Raw genomic sequence first — 14016 nt, 5'->3', positions numbered from 1 at the left:
TCTACATCCATAGGTGGGCACCTATATACCAGGTGACCTGATTTTCTGCTTTCTGGTACCGAAGTCAATGGCAGTTGCAAGTGCTCAGCACCTTTGAAAACCTGGCTACTTATATTTTGGGACCAGATAGTCAAAGGTGTTTAGGCACAAAGGTGCAGATAGTTTTCAAAAGCACCTAAGTGAATTAGGCACCCAACTCTGCTTAATTTAAATGGGTGCTAGGCACTTAGGTACCAAATTGTATTTACAAAAGTGTCTCTCTGCACCTTTGCATGCCTAAATGCCTTTGTAAAACTGATCCTAAGGGTTTCAGTGTAGGCAACCCCAGTTATAAAATGGTGGCCGGGGTATTTTCCGAGGTTATCATAGCACCCTCACTAGTGGCGCTTCTCGAGGATCCAAAAGTGACTTCCCCTTTCATTAAAGTTTACCTGCATCTTGAGGCTAACTTTCCTCCCAAGTTAGGAAGAAGCAGGATTTCACAGAGGTTGACAGGAACGTCCAAATCCAATGCAAACTAAAACTAAGCTTTTATAATATAAATAGATAATCAGAGCAAAAATACAGCTGATGAGATGTGTGTCTACCATCATCATAACCACTTCACTTGTATGTTATATTGCTGCCCCTCGCCCTTCATCTGTTCCTTGTCCTTAAATTATAAACTCTTCAGGGCAAGGACCAGGGCTTTCTATACATGATATCACGAATGAACCATTAAACCTCTTGTGTTCTGCTCTCCCAGAGAAAGTACATGTTGCAAGCCCACCACATGGATGATTGGGAGGCATTGTTTGACCAAAGATCAGTGTTTGGCAAAAAATTAATAATCTTTTTTCTTTCTGCCGTCTGAACTGGAGACAAGTTAGTAAGCATAAACTATAGCTGACCTCAGTAGGAAGAAACAGGTAGGTAGCCAATAGGGAGCTGTCTCATTATGTAAATTTTTAAACATCTTTCAGAGGAAATAGGAAGAGCTGAATCACTGCAGACCAACCATCTCTCTGACCATCACCGCTACCAGACCCCTCAGAGGAAAGTGCAAGGAAACCTGTGATGGACAATGAAGGAATAACTTGCTAAAGCACAGAGCCGAGTGCACCATCTACCACTCATGACCCTCATGTCAATTGCTGACACTCCCTGAAGGACCTGGAGTCATTGAGGGACCAGCAGATCATCTAGTCTGATCTCCTGTACAGCACAGGCCACCAACACCCACACTAAGGCTGCCCGAAATCAGACAAAAGCATTACAGCCCTGAGGAGACACAACTATTATGTACCACGGGCCACAACAAGAGGAGCTGAAGTGCTCCAATGCTTAAGGCCCATGAACTGGCAGGATGTTGATTAAGTGAGATATGCCCAGAGGATCCAGGCAAATGCCCCACGCTGTAGAGCCCATAAACCAGCGAATAAATTGCTCTGTGCTCATGTTTCTTCTATCTGAGACACTGGCTGTTGAGCATCTTCCTTTTCATTCAAACAGCAGAAAAGTGACTATATAAAAATGACTCATGGAGCCAAGAGAAGTCAGGTTGAATTGGAAGATGGAAAAAGACATCGTTTTTATTTCTAAATGACCATTTTTGAACTCTAAATCAATGAGGCAAACAAACAGCAATCCCACGTTGTCACTTGCCACAGCGTAACTGCACTTTGACTGACTGCTTCAGATCACCCGGTGAGAGGACGCCGAATAGAAATTACTAGGCTGGGGACAGCAGGCCTGTCACATGCTGACTCTTACATTGTCATACTACAGCATATCAGTGCCCTGGCGGCACATCACAGACAAAGAGCTGACAAGCCCTTCATTTAAACATGGCATGAGATGTGCTACCAAAAGCATCCGCTATCCCTGCACAATGCTGCAATGGACATTGGAGAGACAGTTTAGAGCTGGGCTGTATGTATACTGTGTTTCCGTCACTCTCGATTAGGCTAGAATTACAGAGAGCAATTACTAAGTATAAACCACGTTCAGATCTGGTGTGACTCCTTGGATTGGGGGCTGCTGGAAGCGGCGGCCAGTACGTCCCTCGGCCCATGCCACTTCCCGCAGCCCCCATTGACCTGGAGCAGCGAACCGTGGCCAATAGGAGCCACGATCGGCTGGACCTGCAGACAGGGCAGGTAAACAAACCAGCCCGGCCCCCCAGGGGCTTTCCCTACACAAGCGGCGACCCCAGTTTGAGAAACACTGCCCTAGAGAGATTTACTGTCGGAGAAGGAATTGCAACGCAGATGTCCTGGTTCCCAGTTTTCTGTTCTAACTAGACCCTCCATAGTCTGGTTGAACAACTATTTATTGGATTTCCATTGCTTCCAGAACAATCTGCTTTATGTTCTGGCACGTAGGAAAGAGACAGCCATTCTGCATGTGGAAAACGGATTTCAGAAACTTGCTGATGCAGATTCCCAGAATAACTGCACAAAGGAATGGTACCCGTGTCTCACCAAAGGCAAGAAAACTTGTAAAAGAGAGAGCAGCTGTTACTGTCCATTGCTCAGTGAGCTGTGTCCTAAATAATTGTTTCTCTCAGGCCTTATTGCAGCAAAACAAAAAAGCTTTCAGACGGCACTATGCATTTAAACCAAAAAGCCCCATTCTGGAGGCTTACGTTTGCCCACTGAGGTGTGAAATAAAGAATATTTCCCAAACCCAGCTCTTGCTTTCAAAGGCACTGGGTACAAATCGCATATATGTGTTTCCATGAGGAATGTGGGTTCTGTAGTGGTGACAGATGCTGGATTGGCAGCGTTAGATAATACCTTTCTCCATTTACACCCACAACGGATACAGCATGAGCAGTGGCAATGGAAGTTTCCTCACTCAATTAAGGTGCCGCAGCCGAGAGCTGGAGGAAGACTTCTAGGCTGTCACCTCCGTAATACTCACCCAAGATTATAATTCACCACTTGTGCAGCTTTACTGATGGTACCAGTGATGGAAGCTCTAGTGTAGACCAGGCTGAGGCCCTTTTACCACCATGTCCTGACTTTCCTAGCACAGACACCGCTTCAGAGATCAGAGCGTAATTCAGCCTTTAGACCCCTTTTCTGCTTCACCTTTTTACTGAGACTACCAACAACTATGATGGTGGGTTTTGTGAGGTGCACGTTTGCTCACAAAGAAATAGATGAAGCAGCCACCAAATGAATTCTTAAGCCTGATTTCTCCCCCCTCCTGCCTGGGTCCACATACAGACAGACACTGCAGAGACCTTCCCATCTCTTCTGTTTACAAGCTGTGGGAGAGATCAAAGCAGGCAGATTTTTTTCCCCTCCAGTATTTATTGTTTTAACAAGACTAGTATACACCAGACTTAGAAGAAACAACATCATCTATATTTTTTAACCCCAAGGACTGGAAGATTTGTGTTGTGAGAGAACAGAGAATACAGAATCTCTTATTTACCATAAAATTTGGTGAATATCAGAATTTTGCTAAAACCTATCAGGGTGGCAGAGAAAATTGCCTTGCCTTGCTCCTGAGCTTCTCTCAGAAGGATGGTCCAGTGATTAGGATGATAGTCTGGGGCTCGGTAGACTTGGGTTCATTTCCCTACTCTGACACAGTCTTTCTGTCTGACCATGACCAAGTCACTTAGTCTCACACTGTCTCATTGCCTCAGCTATAAAATGGGGATAGTATCACTTTCCTAGCTCCCAAAGGTGCTATGAGTATAAATACATTAAAGACGGTGAGGCACTCAGATATTACTTCAAGGAAGGGCTATTTAAGTACCTCAGATAGATAGAACTTGTCACCAGAGAAGGTGGAAAGTTCCACAATGTACAGGCCGAAGTGGACCATTCTGATTGAAATAAACCAGGATCAAGAAGTTATCATGAAATATATAATGCCAAACATCTTGCAGTACAAAGTGAGATTGAAAATCAGGGATCCCAGGAAACAGTCTCTATATGTCGCATTTCAGTGGTGGGGGTGGGTAAATGTACCATGCCTTAGATAAGCTTTATTTTTTTATCAGAGGCTATGAGGGAGGCCCATTTCTGACTGGAGATAGCAATAAAGACATCATTCTCTGTCTCTGTAATTGAGATCCATGGGGCCCTCACTCCAGGATGGCTATACATATTGTTCCCTGGGGGACTAGGAATCACTAGACTATAGGATTTCAGGGGATCAATGCAGCGATCGGCAGAGTGAGGCAAACAGCCGTGCCTGGAACTATGGAGTCGATTTAACAAACTGCAGGAAATACACCTTGTGACCATAATTCAGTGTTGCTTCAGGAATCAAAATATGGTCTTTCTTCTTCTGCCTAGCATGCAAACACCTTGAATAATTACTTTGTCTTGTGTGCTTAAACCCAGAAACAAGTTCCTAGAGCAGGAGACTGAGAGCTTCTGACTCTGCCATTGGCTGCTAGCATGACCTTGGGCAAGTCACTTAACCTATCTGTGTGTAATTTAGGAATCTGTAAGTATTTCCCTTAGTCTACCTCCCAGCAGCGCTGTTGTGAGGCTTAGTCAATATTTGTTGACCACTTTCAAGTCCCATTTCAACAAGATACTGAAGCATGTGCCCAACTGTAAGCATGTGAGTAGTTCTACTAAAGTTAATGCTTAAAGTTAGGCTCTTGTTGACTCAGGGCCAGAGGGCTTTGGATGAAATGTGGCACTGTGGAACTGCAAGGTATTATATTCCCACCGAATGTCAAGTAAGCATGGGATCAACCAGCATGGAGACAGTATTTCCCTTACAGGTTAAACTTCAGCCAAATGCCAGCTCACCAACCTATAAAACACAAAATTAATATGACTGATATAAGTCATAACTGATATAAAGGAGCTGGTCTGTCATGCCATTTGATCACTCAGTTACCTCCAGAGTTTTTAAACCTCATTTTATCTGAGTATTTCTCTATAAAACATCCATTATTCTACCCATTACACGGGGTTCATTCTTTTGTTGAGGTCACTGACCTGATAAAATCCAGAAACGCCTGACAAATAGTTTGATGTGTGCAACTGACACAAAGTTTGAGTCATCTGGACATGTTCCCTCCTACCTCAGCTAGTCTACTGAACACCAATCACATGACAGTGACTTTGCACTTTGTTTACTTTGATCCAATTATCCAGTACAAAGCTCTGATGTCTATTGTTTGGGTTGATAAGTTAACACTCTGCTGTCTAAGCAATGAAGCCACTGGGGCTCATAACATTATCTAACTGTATTTTCTGTTCTCTGACACCAGATGCAGTAAATTACATTTACTCCCAGATCCCCGAACTCCCAACCCTCTATTCACGAACAGCAGAGCCAGTTCCTGGGTGGGACGGACCAAGCAGGGTAACTGGTAAGTCTCAAGGAGATCTGTATTTTATTAGCCAATCCAGCAGACCAAACTTCTGTTTATATATATTAACCTTAATGGGACTGGTGCCCAGATATAGTTTAAGTGCCACATGATTTGTATTCTGTGAACAAGTCAAGGCTCTTTGAACAGCAGTGAGCAATTTCAAAGTCATTTATTTACATATTACATACTTTGTGAGTCCTAAAAAGTAGCATTGTACACTTGACAGATTTCTTTTTAGTGGAAGCATTCAGCTTGATTCTCTCTCCATCTCTGCTGATGTAAATGTATGGAATCTAGGCCATGATAATAGCACTTTCCTGCACCCACACAACTTCCATTGAGATGAATGAGACACACACACACACCAATATGTGCGTAAAACCTTACAGAACAGAAAGAAGCTGTTTATTTCAGCACAATGCTTAACTCTTTCGGGGGCAAAAAAAGGTGTTACATGCCTTTGTGTTTTAGGCTGGGGCTACAGAATTTCAGCCTCAATGCGTTTCTAAACTGGAGCAATTTATGAGCAAGATCATAGCTGTTGATTTTACTTATCTTTTCAATATTGTTCTATTCAAAACCATATGCTCCATGCATTAATGCCAACATGCAGCTCGATACGTCACTGCCATCACAGAGTAGCAATAACAAACGATGGTACATTGGCATTCCAATTATTTCATGCAGCAAGAGAGTGTATCGATTTGAGGTGCAATCCACAAATGGGGGACCCTTCATTTGGTTGAGCTCCTCTTTGCAGGGCACCCAGAAAGCGCATCCCAGTGCTAAATCTGACCCGCCTTAGACAGAGATTGATATGCCCCGTTTGCCTTTGTGTTTCTAGCTCCATTGTGTCAAAAACACGAAAAGAATAGTCTCTGCTTGTGTATTGCTTTGATAACTGGACTCCATGCACTGCAACAGCTTAAAGGACAGGGCAAGCAGCACACACAGTCAAGATTATTTAACATAAGTTTGTTTTATTACATGTTTAAAGATTGTTGAGAACGTCTTTTTAAAAAGTAACAGACTTGATAGCTCTGTTTTTAAAGACCATTTAACAGGCAGAAGCAGTACTCCTTAACATGTACTCTGGGATGTTATTCTTATGAAATACTAAATCAGGTTACATTGTAATTAAACTTGTACAGAACGTGTACTAACAGTAATGCAGGCTCTCATCTTCAAGAACTGTTGTACTTTCAACGCTTCACTATCAACCAATTTCCAACCGTATTAATAAGTTGTGCTTTTTGCTGTTTGATAAGAACTGCAAAGACAAAAAATAATCACATGGTTTATTTTTCAACAACTTTTGCAAGTATTATACTAGATTCCCATTTCATCTGCAAGTAGGTTAACAAAAGCAAAGGTTAGCAAAGTTCTCTCGTTCTGCTTTTCCCATGGTAATACATTTCAGCTAGGGTCTGCTTATAAAGGGTCCAATTGTGAAATATTTGTTTATATCAATGTGCATTTACTCAAAGGAGTAGTTTTAATCAAGTCATTGGCACTACTTCTGTGAGTAAGAGCTAACTAATGTAAGAGTCCCAGGGGCGACATTCTGAAATCAATTTGAAGGGATAAATGAGTATGTAACAATGACAATAAGCTCCCAAATCAGTGCCTTAATACTTAAAGATATAACCACATCTGTTAATTTCTAACACAGATGAGCAGTGAGAAAACAGTTCCTTCCTTCCAACTAGTGTTTTAAATGGTTATTGATGACAATCTTCCAAGTGTTCTGAATTCTTTTGAAACTCTGACCCTAAATGGCTAAGAGATCATTGTACATCAAGACTTGACATCTGGACAAAGAGATGCATCTTGCAACTCTTTCTAAATGTGGACAAGTCGGTACTTACTTGTATTTCTGGAGACCTTATTCCAAAAGTGTGGAGCCACTGAGTCCTGCAAGGTCAGATATAGATGTCGGCACCAGTCCTCAAGCCTTCCATAGGTGCAACTCCCATTGACTTCAATTGGGTGTTCCGCACATGGAGGGCTTGGAAAATCACAGCCCTGTTCTGCATTAAACAATCTGAACTGCCTCACAGCTGAAACAGACACACCATTTGAAAATGACAGCAACTTTTACATGCCTGAGCGCTGAAGTGTTTGCCCACGAGGTGCCTGAGTGTTTCAGAGTGGTCAGGTGACTTGCTCGATATCAAAAATCAAGTCAGGGCAGAACCAGCACTGGAACCCTGAGGTTCTGACTCCCAGCCCCAGGCCCTAGCCTCTAGATGACACTTCTCCCAGAAACCCCAGCCAAAAACAAGCAAGCTCCTGCACAGTAATAAAGGGGTTCTTCTTTTCTTGTTTAATCATCTTCATGTCTCTGTAACTTGGATTTAAGGTTCAAATAAGAAGTACTAGATGAGACTTTAGAAACACGAGTCTCAGAGATCCCAAAATGGGGACAAACCAAACAACAGAAACATGCTACTTGTCATGTATTATCCCTAATGAGACACATGGAGACACTAAAACCAATCAGCCAATTAAATAGCAACAAAGAATACAAACCAAGGTTCTGTTTTGAATGCTCCGAGCTAACGTCAGCCCAGGCCTCTGCTGTACTTGTACACAAGCGCAGGAAGCTGTCGTAGGGGCCTCTTATTCCACACATCCAGTCACGGCACAAGCAGCAGGGCATGATCCCTTCATAACACTGGACAGAGCACTGAATGGTATGGCAGATTAAAGTGATGGCCTGTGACTCATAAACCCACTCCAGTCTCCAAACGTGTGTTGCCCTCAGGAGCAAGGGTTGGCGAGCAAATGAATAGGACCACACTGCATTCCTCCTGGTTGGAGAAGCAGTGAAGGACACTTCACAGCATCTCTCCTTGGCATGCATTCTAATCTAGCAATTCGTAAGGGCACCGGCCGGGTAGATACAGGCAGTCATGCTTTTTCCTGTCAATGAGCTATAGGAATTCCGGTTTCAGACAGTTGTCTTGCTTACCTGCTGGGCACTGGACAGAAAGGTGAATTTGGAAGACAGCAGACTGGTGAGCCACTAACTGCCTCACTCAAGGGGTCCCATGTAGGAGGACCAAGAACTAGCAGCCCCCCTCCCCCTTAAACTCAGCTCTTGTCTTTGTGAGCAAAAGCATGGGTGAACTGAAGAAGGGGGCGGGAGAAAACTGACCAAGCACAAAGGTGTAAATCAATACATACATACAAACAAATAAAATGGGACTGTCCCACTTTATAAAGTCAGTAGGGATATAGAAAACCTTCACTGTGGCTGCTTAGAATTTTGCTGGCTGTAATCTCAGACGCATGGTGCATAGCTCCAAGTGTCTTAAAAGTGTTTAACGCAGAAGTGGATTTCTCTAGATATGCAAAGAGAAGTCTATTAAGTTTATTTATGCAATAAAGTATTTAACTTTGCTGCACCCAACCAAAAGAGTGAGAACTGTGTTTTTCTCCGACAATTATTATATGCTCCCTATGCTTATGACAGAGTTTGGCCCTAGGAATCTACACATAAGCTTGATAATATGGTGAGGGAGTAGGGAGAATTGAAACCACGCTCAGGTAATTTTTATGTTACCACTATTTTCAAGAAAAATGTATATGGATTGTATTGAATATCCGTCCTAGAAAATGCAGCACTGCTAATGGACAGTGTAACAATTTACATGGGGTTAGGTATTTTTGTATTCACCAATAAGTGACTAGTAAGAGAAATCCTCATAATTTTGTTGCAGTCCATTGAATTGGAATTTTCACGAGACAGCGTGGTAAGTTTCACAACAGCTGGCGACAACTCCCATCATGGCAACTGCAATTAATTGTGCGTTTGTACCTTTTAAGGAGACAGAATGTTTTCATCTTCATATAAGGAGCACTTAAATAGAAAGTTCTGTTCAGACAAGCTGAGAGACCTTTACAATTGTACCTTGAAAACTGAGCTCTAGAGTTTGCACCACGACCTTAGCATGAGGGATATAGTTGTGAGTGGGCTGCCTGTCTACCCCACTGTGTGGTGATCACAATGCTCTTGTTGTTACTGCACCTTTCTTAACTCTTTCATGCCGGGGAATGTTTTCCTTGTTAGTCTGGAATTCATGTGTGTCTATTACCCTTTGTTTGGTCCAGTTTTGAAATCAAGTGCACCCCTATACCGTCTCCCCTTTGAAAACAATGTTTAGGAATCCATAAAAAGAATCAGCTTGGGTACTTCTGTGCTTTTTTTTATATGTACTTTTCATTACAATCAAAATGTTAAAAAAACACCTAACTTCCTAGAGTTACTTACTGATCCAATGGACAGAGGACTGGACAGGAAGCCAGGAAAGCTGAGTTCTGTTCTTAGTTTTGCCATTGACCTGCGGTGTGAGCTGGGCATGTCATTTATGTGATCTGTGCCTCATCTGTGTAGCGGGGGATAATGATAACTACCAAGCTTTGTAAAGTGCTTTGAGAGCTATGGATGAAAGGCATACATAGGAGTAAGTATTCAATAATAAAACAAGCTGTCAGGGCATTTTATTCCTTCCCAAACAAAATTTTCTAACAGCTGTTTATGGGCTGGATGGTAGGAGGGGGAGCACGTCAGGAGCTTTGAGATCAAATTCTTCTTGGAACCTGAGGCAAGCACAAAGATGAAAGGCTGTGGTAGACCTGCATGTTGTCATCTCATTTTGTCAAAAGTACACCATGAGCCCACTTAACCTAAATGATCTTCACGCTTCTAATTGACCAGAACCCCGTTCTGCACAGATTTAGTTGGAAGAGTATCTCTAGTTTACAGCAGGAGTGCCTCGCATCCCGTTTCATAAAGTACTGTATTGTAATAACCAGCTCTGTTCGCAGTATGCACCTCACTTCTAACGTAGAATGCCTGGCTCTTTAGAAATAGCTTCATAGGAAACGGGCACAGTAGTTTTCTCTGTCTGTTTGGCAATTAACCGTTCACTGGCTTTTTTTGTTGTAACATGCACTTCCTCTCTTGTTTTCATTCAAGCTTTGTACGCCATGGAAATTAATGTGGAGAAAGACAAACAGACCGGAGAGACCAAGATTCTCTCTGCATCACCTATTGGCCCAGAGGGGACCCATCAAAGAAGATTCAAAGTCTATGATGATGGTACCAAGGTAGTCTATGAGGTTCACTCTGGAAGCACAGTGGTAGAAAATGGAGTACATAAATTAAGCTCAAAGGATGTAGATGAACTTATACAGAAAGCTGGACAATCAAGTGTAAGAGGAGGGTATGAAATGGCTGTGTCAGCCAGGAATGTGATAGCAGATGGAAACCTTAGCCATGTGAAGGAACAAATGCTCTTCAAAGAGGCAAAATTAGAAATGGTACATAAACCTAGCAAGGGGAATTCTGGGAATCCTCAACACCAAGCAAAAATCTCTGGAGATGAAGTCCCAGAGGCCAGCATGGATCAACCAGTGACAATGATTTTTATGGGTTACCAAAACATTGATGATGAAGAGGAGACAAAAAAAGTGCTGGGCTATGATGAAACTATCAAGGCAGAACTGGTCCTCATCGATGAAGATGATGAAAAGTCCTTGCGTGAGAAGACCGTGACTGACGTATCCACCATGGATGGAAATGCAGCCGAACTGGTCTCCGGAAGGCCTCTGTCTGACACAACAGAGCCCTCCTCTCCAGAGGGGAAGGAAGAAAGTCTGCCCATGGAACCAGTCCCAGGTACACAAAAGAAAAAGCGATGTCAATGCTGTATTATCATGTGACCACTTCTTCCTTCCCTGTTCTGAGCAGCACCTGCTCCATCACTTCCTTAGACCTCACTGTACTTCTAACTGCAATACTGTGAACTGGAAGTGAATGCCTCCATTGCCTTGCAGATGGGTTGCTTTGATTTCTAGTTCTTCAGGAAGATGCACACACGAATATTATTTTCCCACCAAACATACTGTTTGTTTTTTAGTTTTTAGAGTGAGAGAGAAATGGGAAAGTGAACAAACGCTTTCATATTTACTTGATTTTATATAAATATATATATAAAGAAAACACTTTTTATATTTTACTTTATATATCTGGCAGGATTGATCAGATTCCCAGTGTTTTGTGGGAGTCTGAATTTCACAGTAGCTAGGTATGAGAGCCTTAAAAAAAATCATATTTTAACATTATTTTATAGATTTTGTGGGGTGGAGGGAGCATAGATCATTTTATCATTTTAATTTGCTAAAACTCAGATACACCCTTCTCAAAATGTTTGCATAATTTTGTTGTACATTAACTTTGGAGTTCATTTTGTGGCGTCAAAAAAATGCCATAGGCTATTTCTGCTTATTGGTAAAACCAAAAGTGGACCTTAATTATTCTTTCTAACAAATCACAAATGATGATTTTGCCTTATATAAATCTTCCAGATTACAGTATTGTGCATCTTCTTTATCTCCTTAAATTACAGTGGAAATTACCTTGACATCAAAAACATCCAGCTGTCACCACAAGTGAAATGTAGTTACTGATTTAATTACTTGCCTTTCAGTAACTCTGCCTATGTTTATTTATGAGATTTTTCTGCTGAACACCGGCATATGAGAGATACTATTTTTCTGTTTCCTTCGAACATGAATCATTTTACTGTCTGATCTTGCTCCCAGTGAAGTCAGTGGAAAAGCACCCATTGACCTCAATGGGAGAAAGTACGGGTTCTCACTTTGTACTTTCTTTCAAAGAAGCATTTCTTGATACGTGTCATCAAAGTAAACCTATACACGTACAGATCTAGGACCTGATCCTACCGTCCTTACTCAGGTGAGGTTCCCATGGAAACACATTGGAGCGTTACTTGAGTAGATATTTCAGAAGGAAGGATTATGATGATTAGGCCAAGATTTCCAAAAGTGTCTAGCGATTTTGGATGCCTCACTTTTGGGGGGGCGGAGTGGTGGGTGCTCTATTTGAGGCCCCTTAAAGCAGCTTGATTTTCAAAAACTGTTCACCTGCCCTCTGAAAATTCAGATCCTTCTCAAGCATCTCAAAGAGAGAATCGAAAACACTGAAGCATCCAAAATCACTAATTGGTTCTAAAAACCTTGGCTTTTAGATTCTACTATCTACAGTGGAAAAGAAGTCAACTTTTTCATGGCAAGACTATGGCCCTGATTCTGAACTAACGTGCACTGGTTTTACACCAGTGTAACTCCATTGACTTCAGGGGAGCTACTCCTGATTTACCCCAGTACAAGCGAGAGAAAAAGCAGCACCTATAATTTTTGGTGGTTAAATATTTTCAATCATGGTGATTATGTCAAAGTATCTTTGAAATTACCAGACTTCCCCCCACAAAAAAAGAAGGGGAAAAAAGAAAAAACGACCCCCCCCCCCCAAAAAACCCACCCCTCTTTCCAGGCTGAAGTGGCTTCTATGATATTTCTACTCTTTCTTGGATGGCGTTTTTACTGCATTAACTATTCATTCTAAACATCTGATTAAACAGTTCTTGCTCTGAACTCTTTTCTTTCTGTGCCAGTAAGAAACATTTGTTTGTGGTAGCTATTATATGAGACATACAAAAACAAAAACAAAAGGGAAAAAGAAAAGAAGAAAAGGGACTTATGCTATTCCAGTTAGCCATGAATAGCAAACCTCTTACTTAACCTTTCACCGCTATCCATTGGCCCTTAGTGAAAGGCAAGTGGAGACTAGCAAATGATAGCCACATACAGATGGCTCCTGCTGCAATCGTACTAGCTGACCTATTCACTGCTGGTATTGGGAATATACCACAGGCCTGATGTAAAGTTCATTGGATGCCCGTTAACCTCAGTGAGCATATGGATCACAACCTAATTGAAATGTTGGAATTCTGCAAAGTATTCCTCTAGATCTCCATCAAACTTGCATGATTAACAGGTCGTTTTTATCAGCAAAAAAAGTTGTGGTGATCCCGTGATTACATCAGCATGACTGGTGGCTAACTTTTCCGTCCTGGAAACCTTACAGCCTCATTTTTCAGAGGTGCTAATCACTCTCAAGTCTCACTCGGAACTCATATAGGCTGTCCTTATACCTCCCTGCAGGTCACATGCTCCCTCATCACGTGATCCTCCTGTGCCCATTACCTGGGAAGTGATTCCCTTGAAAGTCCAGAGACATTGGGGCATGCATGTACCCCAGGACTAGTGCATTGTTATAATCACATAGTCAGTGGGAGCTACAGGTATATAAGAAAGAGAGAAGTGAGTCTTTATTGGTTAGAAGTAGAGCACAAGCCTTAGACTTTTATTTCTCATACTGCCAAAAAGCTATTGTTCAGTTATTGCAAACTAATATTTAATGCCCCTAAAGACCAGTTGTGTTGCATTCATTCGTGTGGACATCGTGGTTAATGGGCCAATGTTAAAGTAGAAAAGCCATGGCTTTTTAATAGATAACTTAGAAAGGTCTTTTACTTCTTGACCAAAACTGGTCCCCTGTCTGAGGGGAATAAGGAAAAAGAGAAAAAAAAAAGAGAGAGAGAAAAATGTTCCCTCTAAACTCATAGAGCCAAATCTTCAGCTATACTGATTTACCCTAGCTGGCCCTAATATTTTTAGTTCTTTGCATTGTCTTATTTAGCAAATCTCACAGCATCATCTGGATGTTAGATTTTTTCATTTTAACCTCTTTTCATTAAACTGCAGCCTATATCGAGAAGTGCAACACGTTAACGTAGGCTAATGAA

At 41.9% G+C, this 14016-nt stretch overlaps 1 protein-coding gene across 2 annotated transcripts in view; it reads left to right on the top strand.

Moving 5' to 3' along the window:
* Window positions 1–13802, top strand: part of LOC117878784 (paralemmin-2-like) — a 171731-nt gene extending 157929 nt beyond the window's left edge. The window contains exons 6-7 of one of the 2 annotated variants that reach the window (XM_034773244.1): window positions 5234–5335; window positions 10323–13802. In XM_034773244.1, the coding sequence (XP_034629135.1) occupies window positions 5234–5335; window positions 10323–11068 (848 nt within the window). In that variant the 3' untranslated portion in view covers window positions 11069–13802. The remainder of the gene's footprint in view (window positions 1–5233; window positions 5336–10322) is intronic. The other variant, XM_034773245.1, reaches the window with a different exon arrangement.
* Window positions 13803–14016: the final 214 nt, after the last annotated feature.

This window comes from Trachemys scripta, chromosome 6 (assembly GCF_013100865.1).
Source record: "Trachemys scripta elegans isolate TJP31775 chromosome 6, CAS_Tse_1.0, whole genome shotgun sequence".
In the NCBI taxonomy this organism is placed as follows: domain Eukaryota; kingdom Metazoa; phylum Chordata; order Testudines; family Emydidae; genus Trachemys; species Trachemys scripta.
Note: the sequence above shows the minus strand (reverse complement) of the source record. Positions and strands in the feature narration are given on the sequence as shown.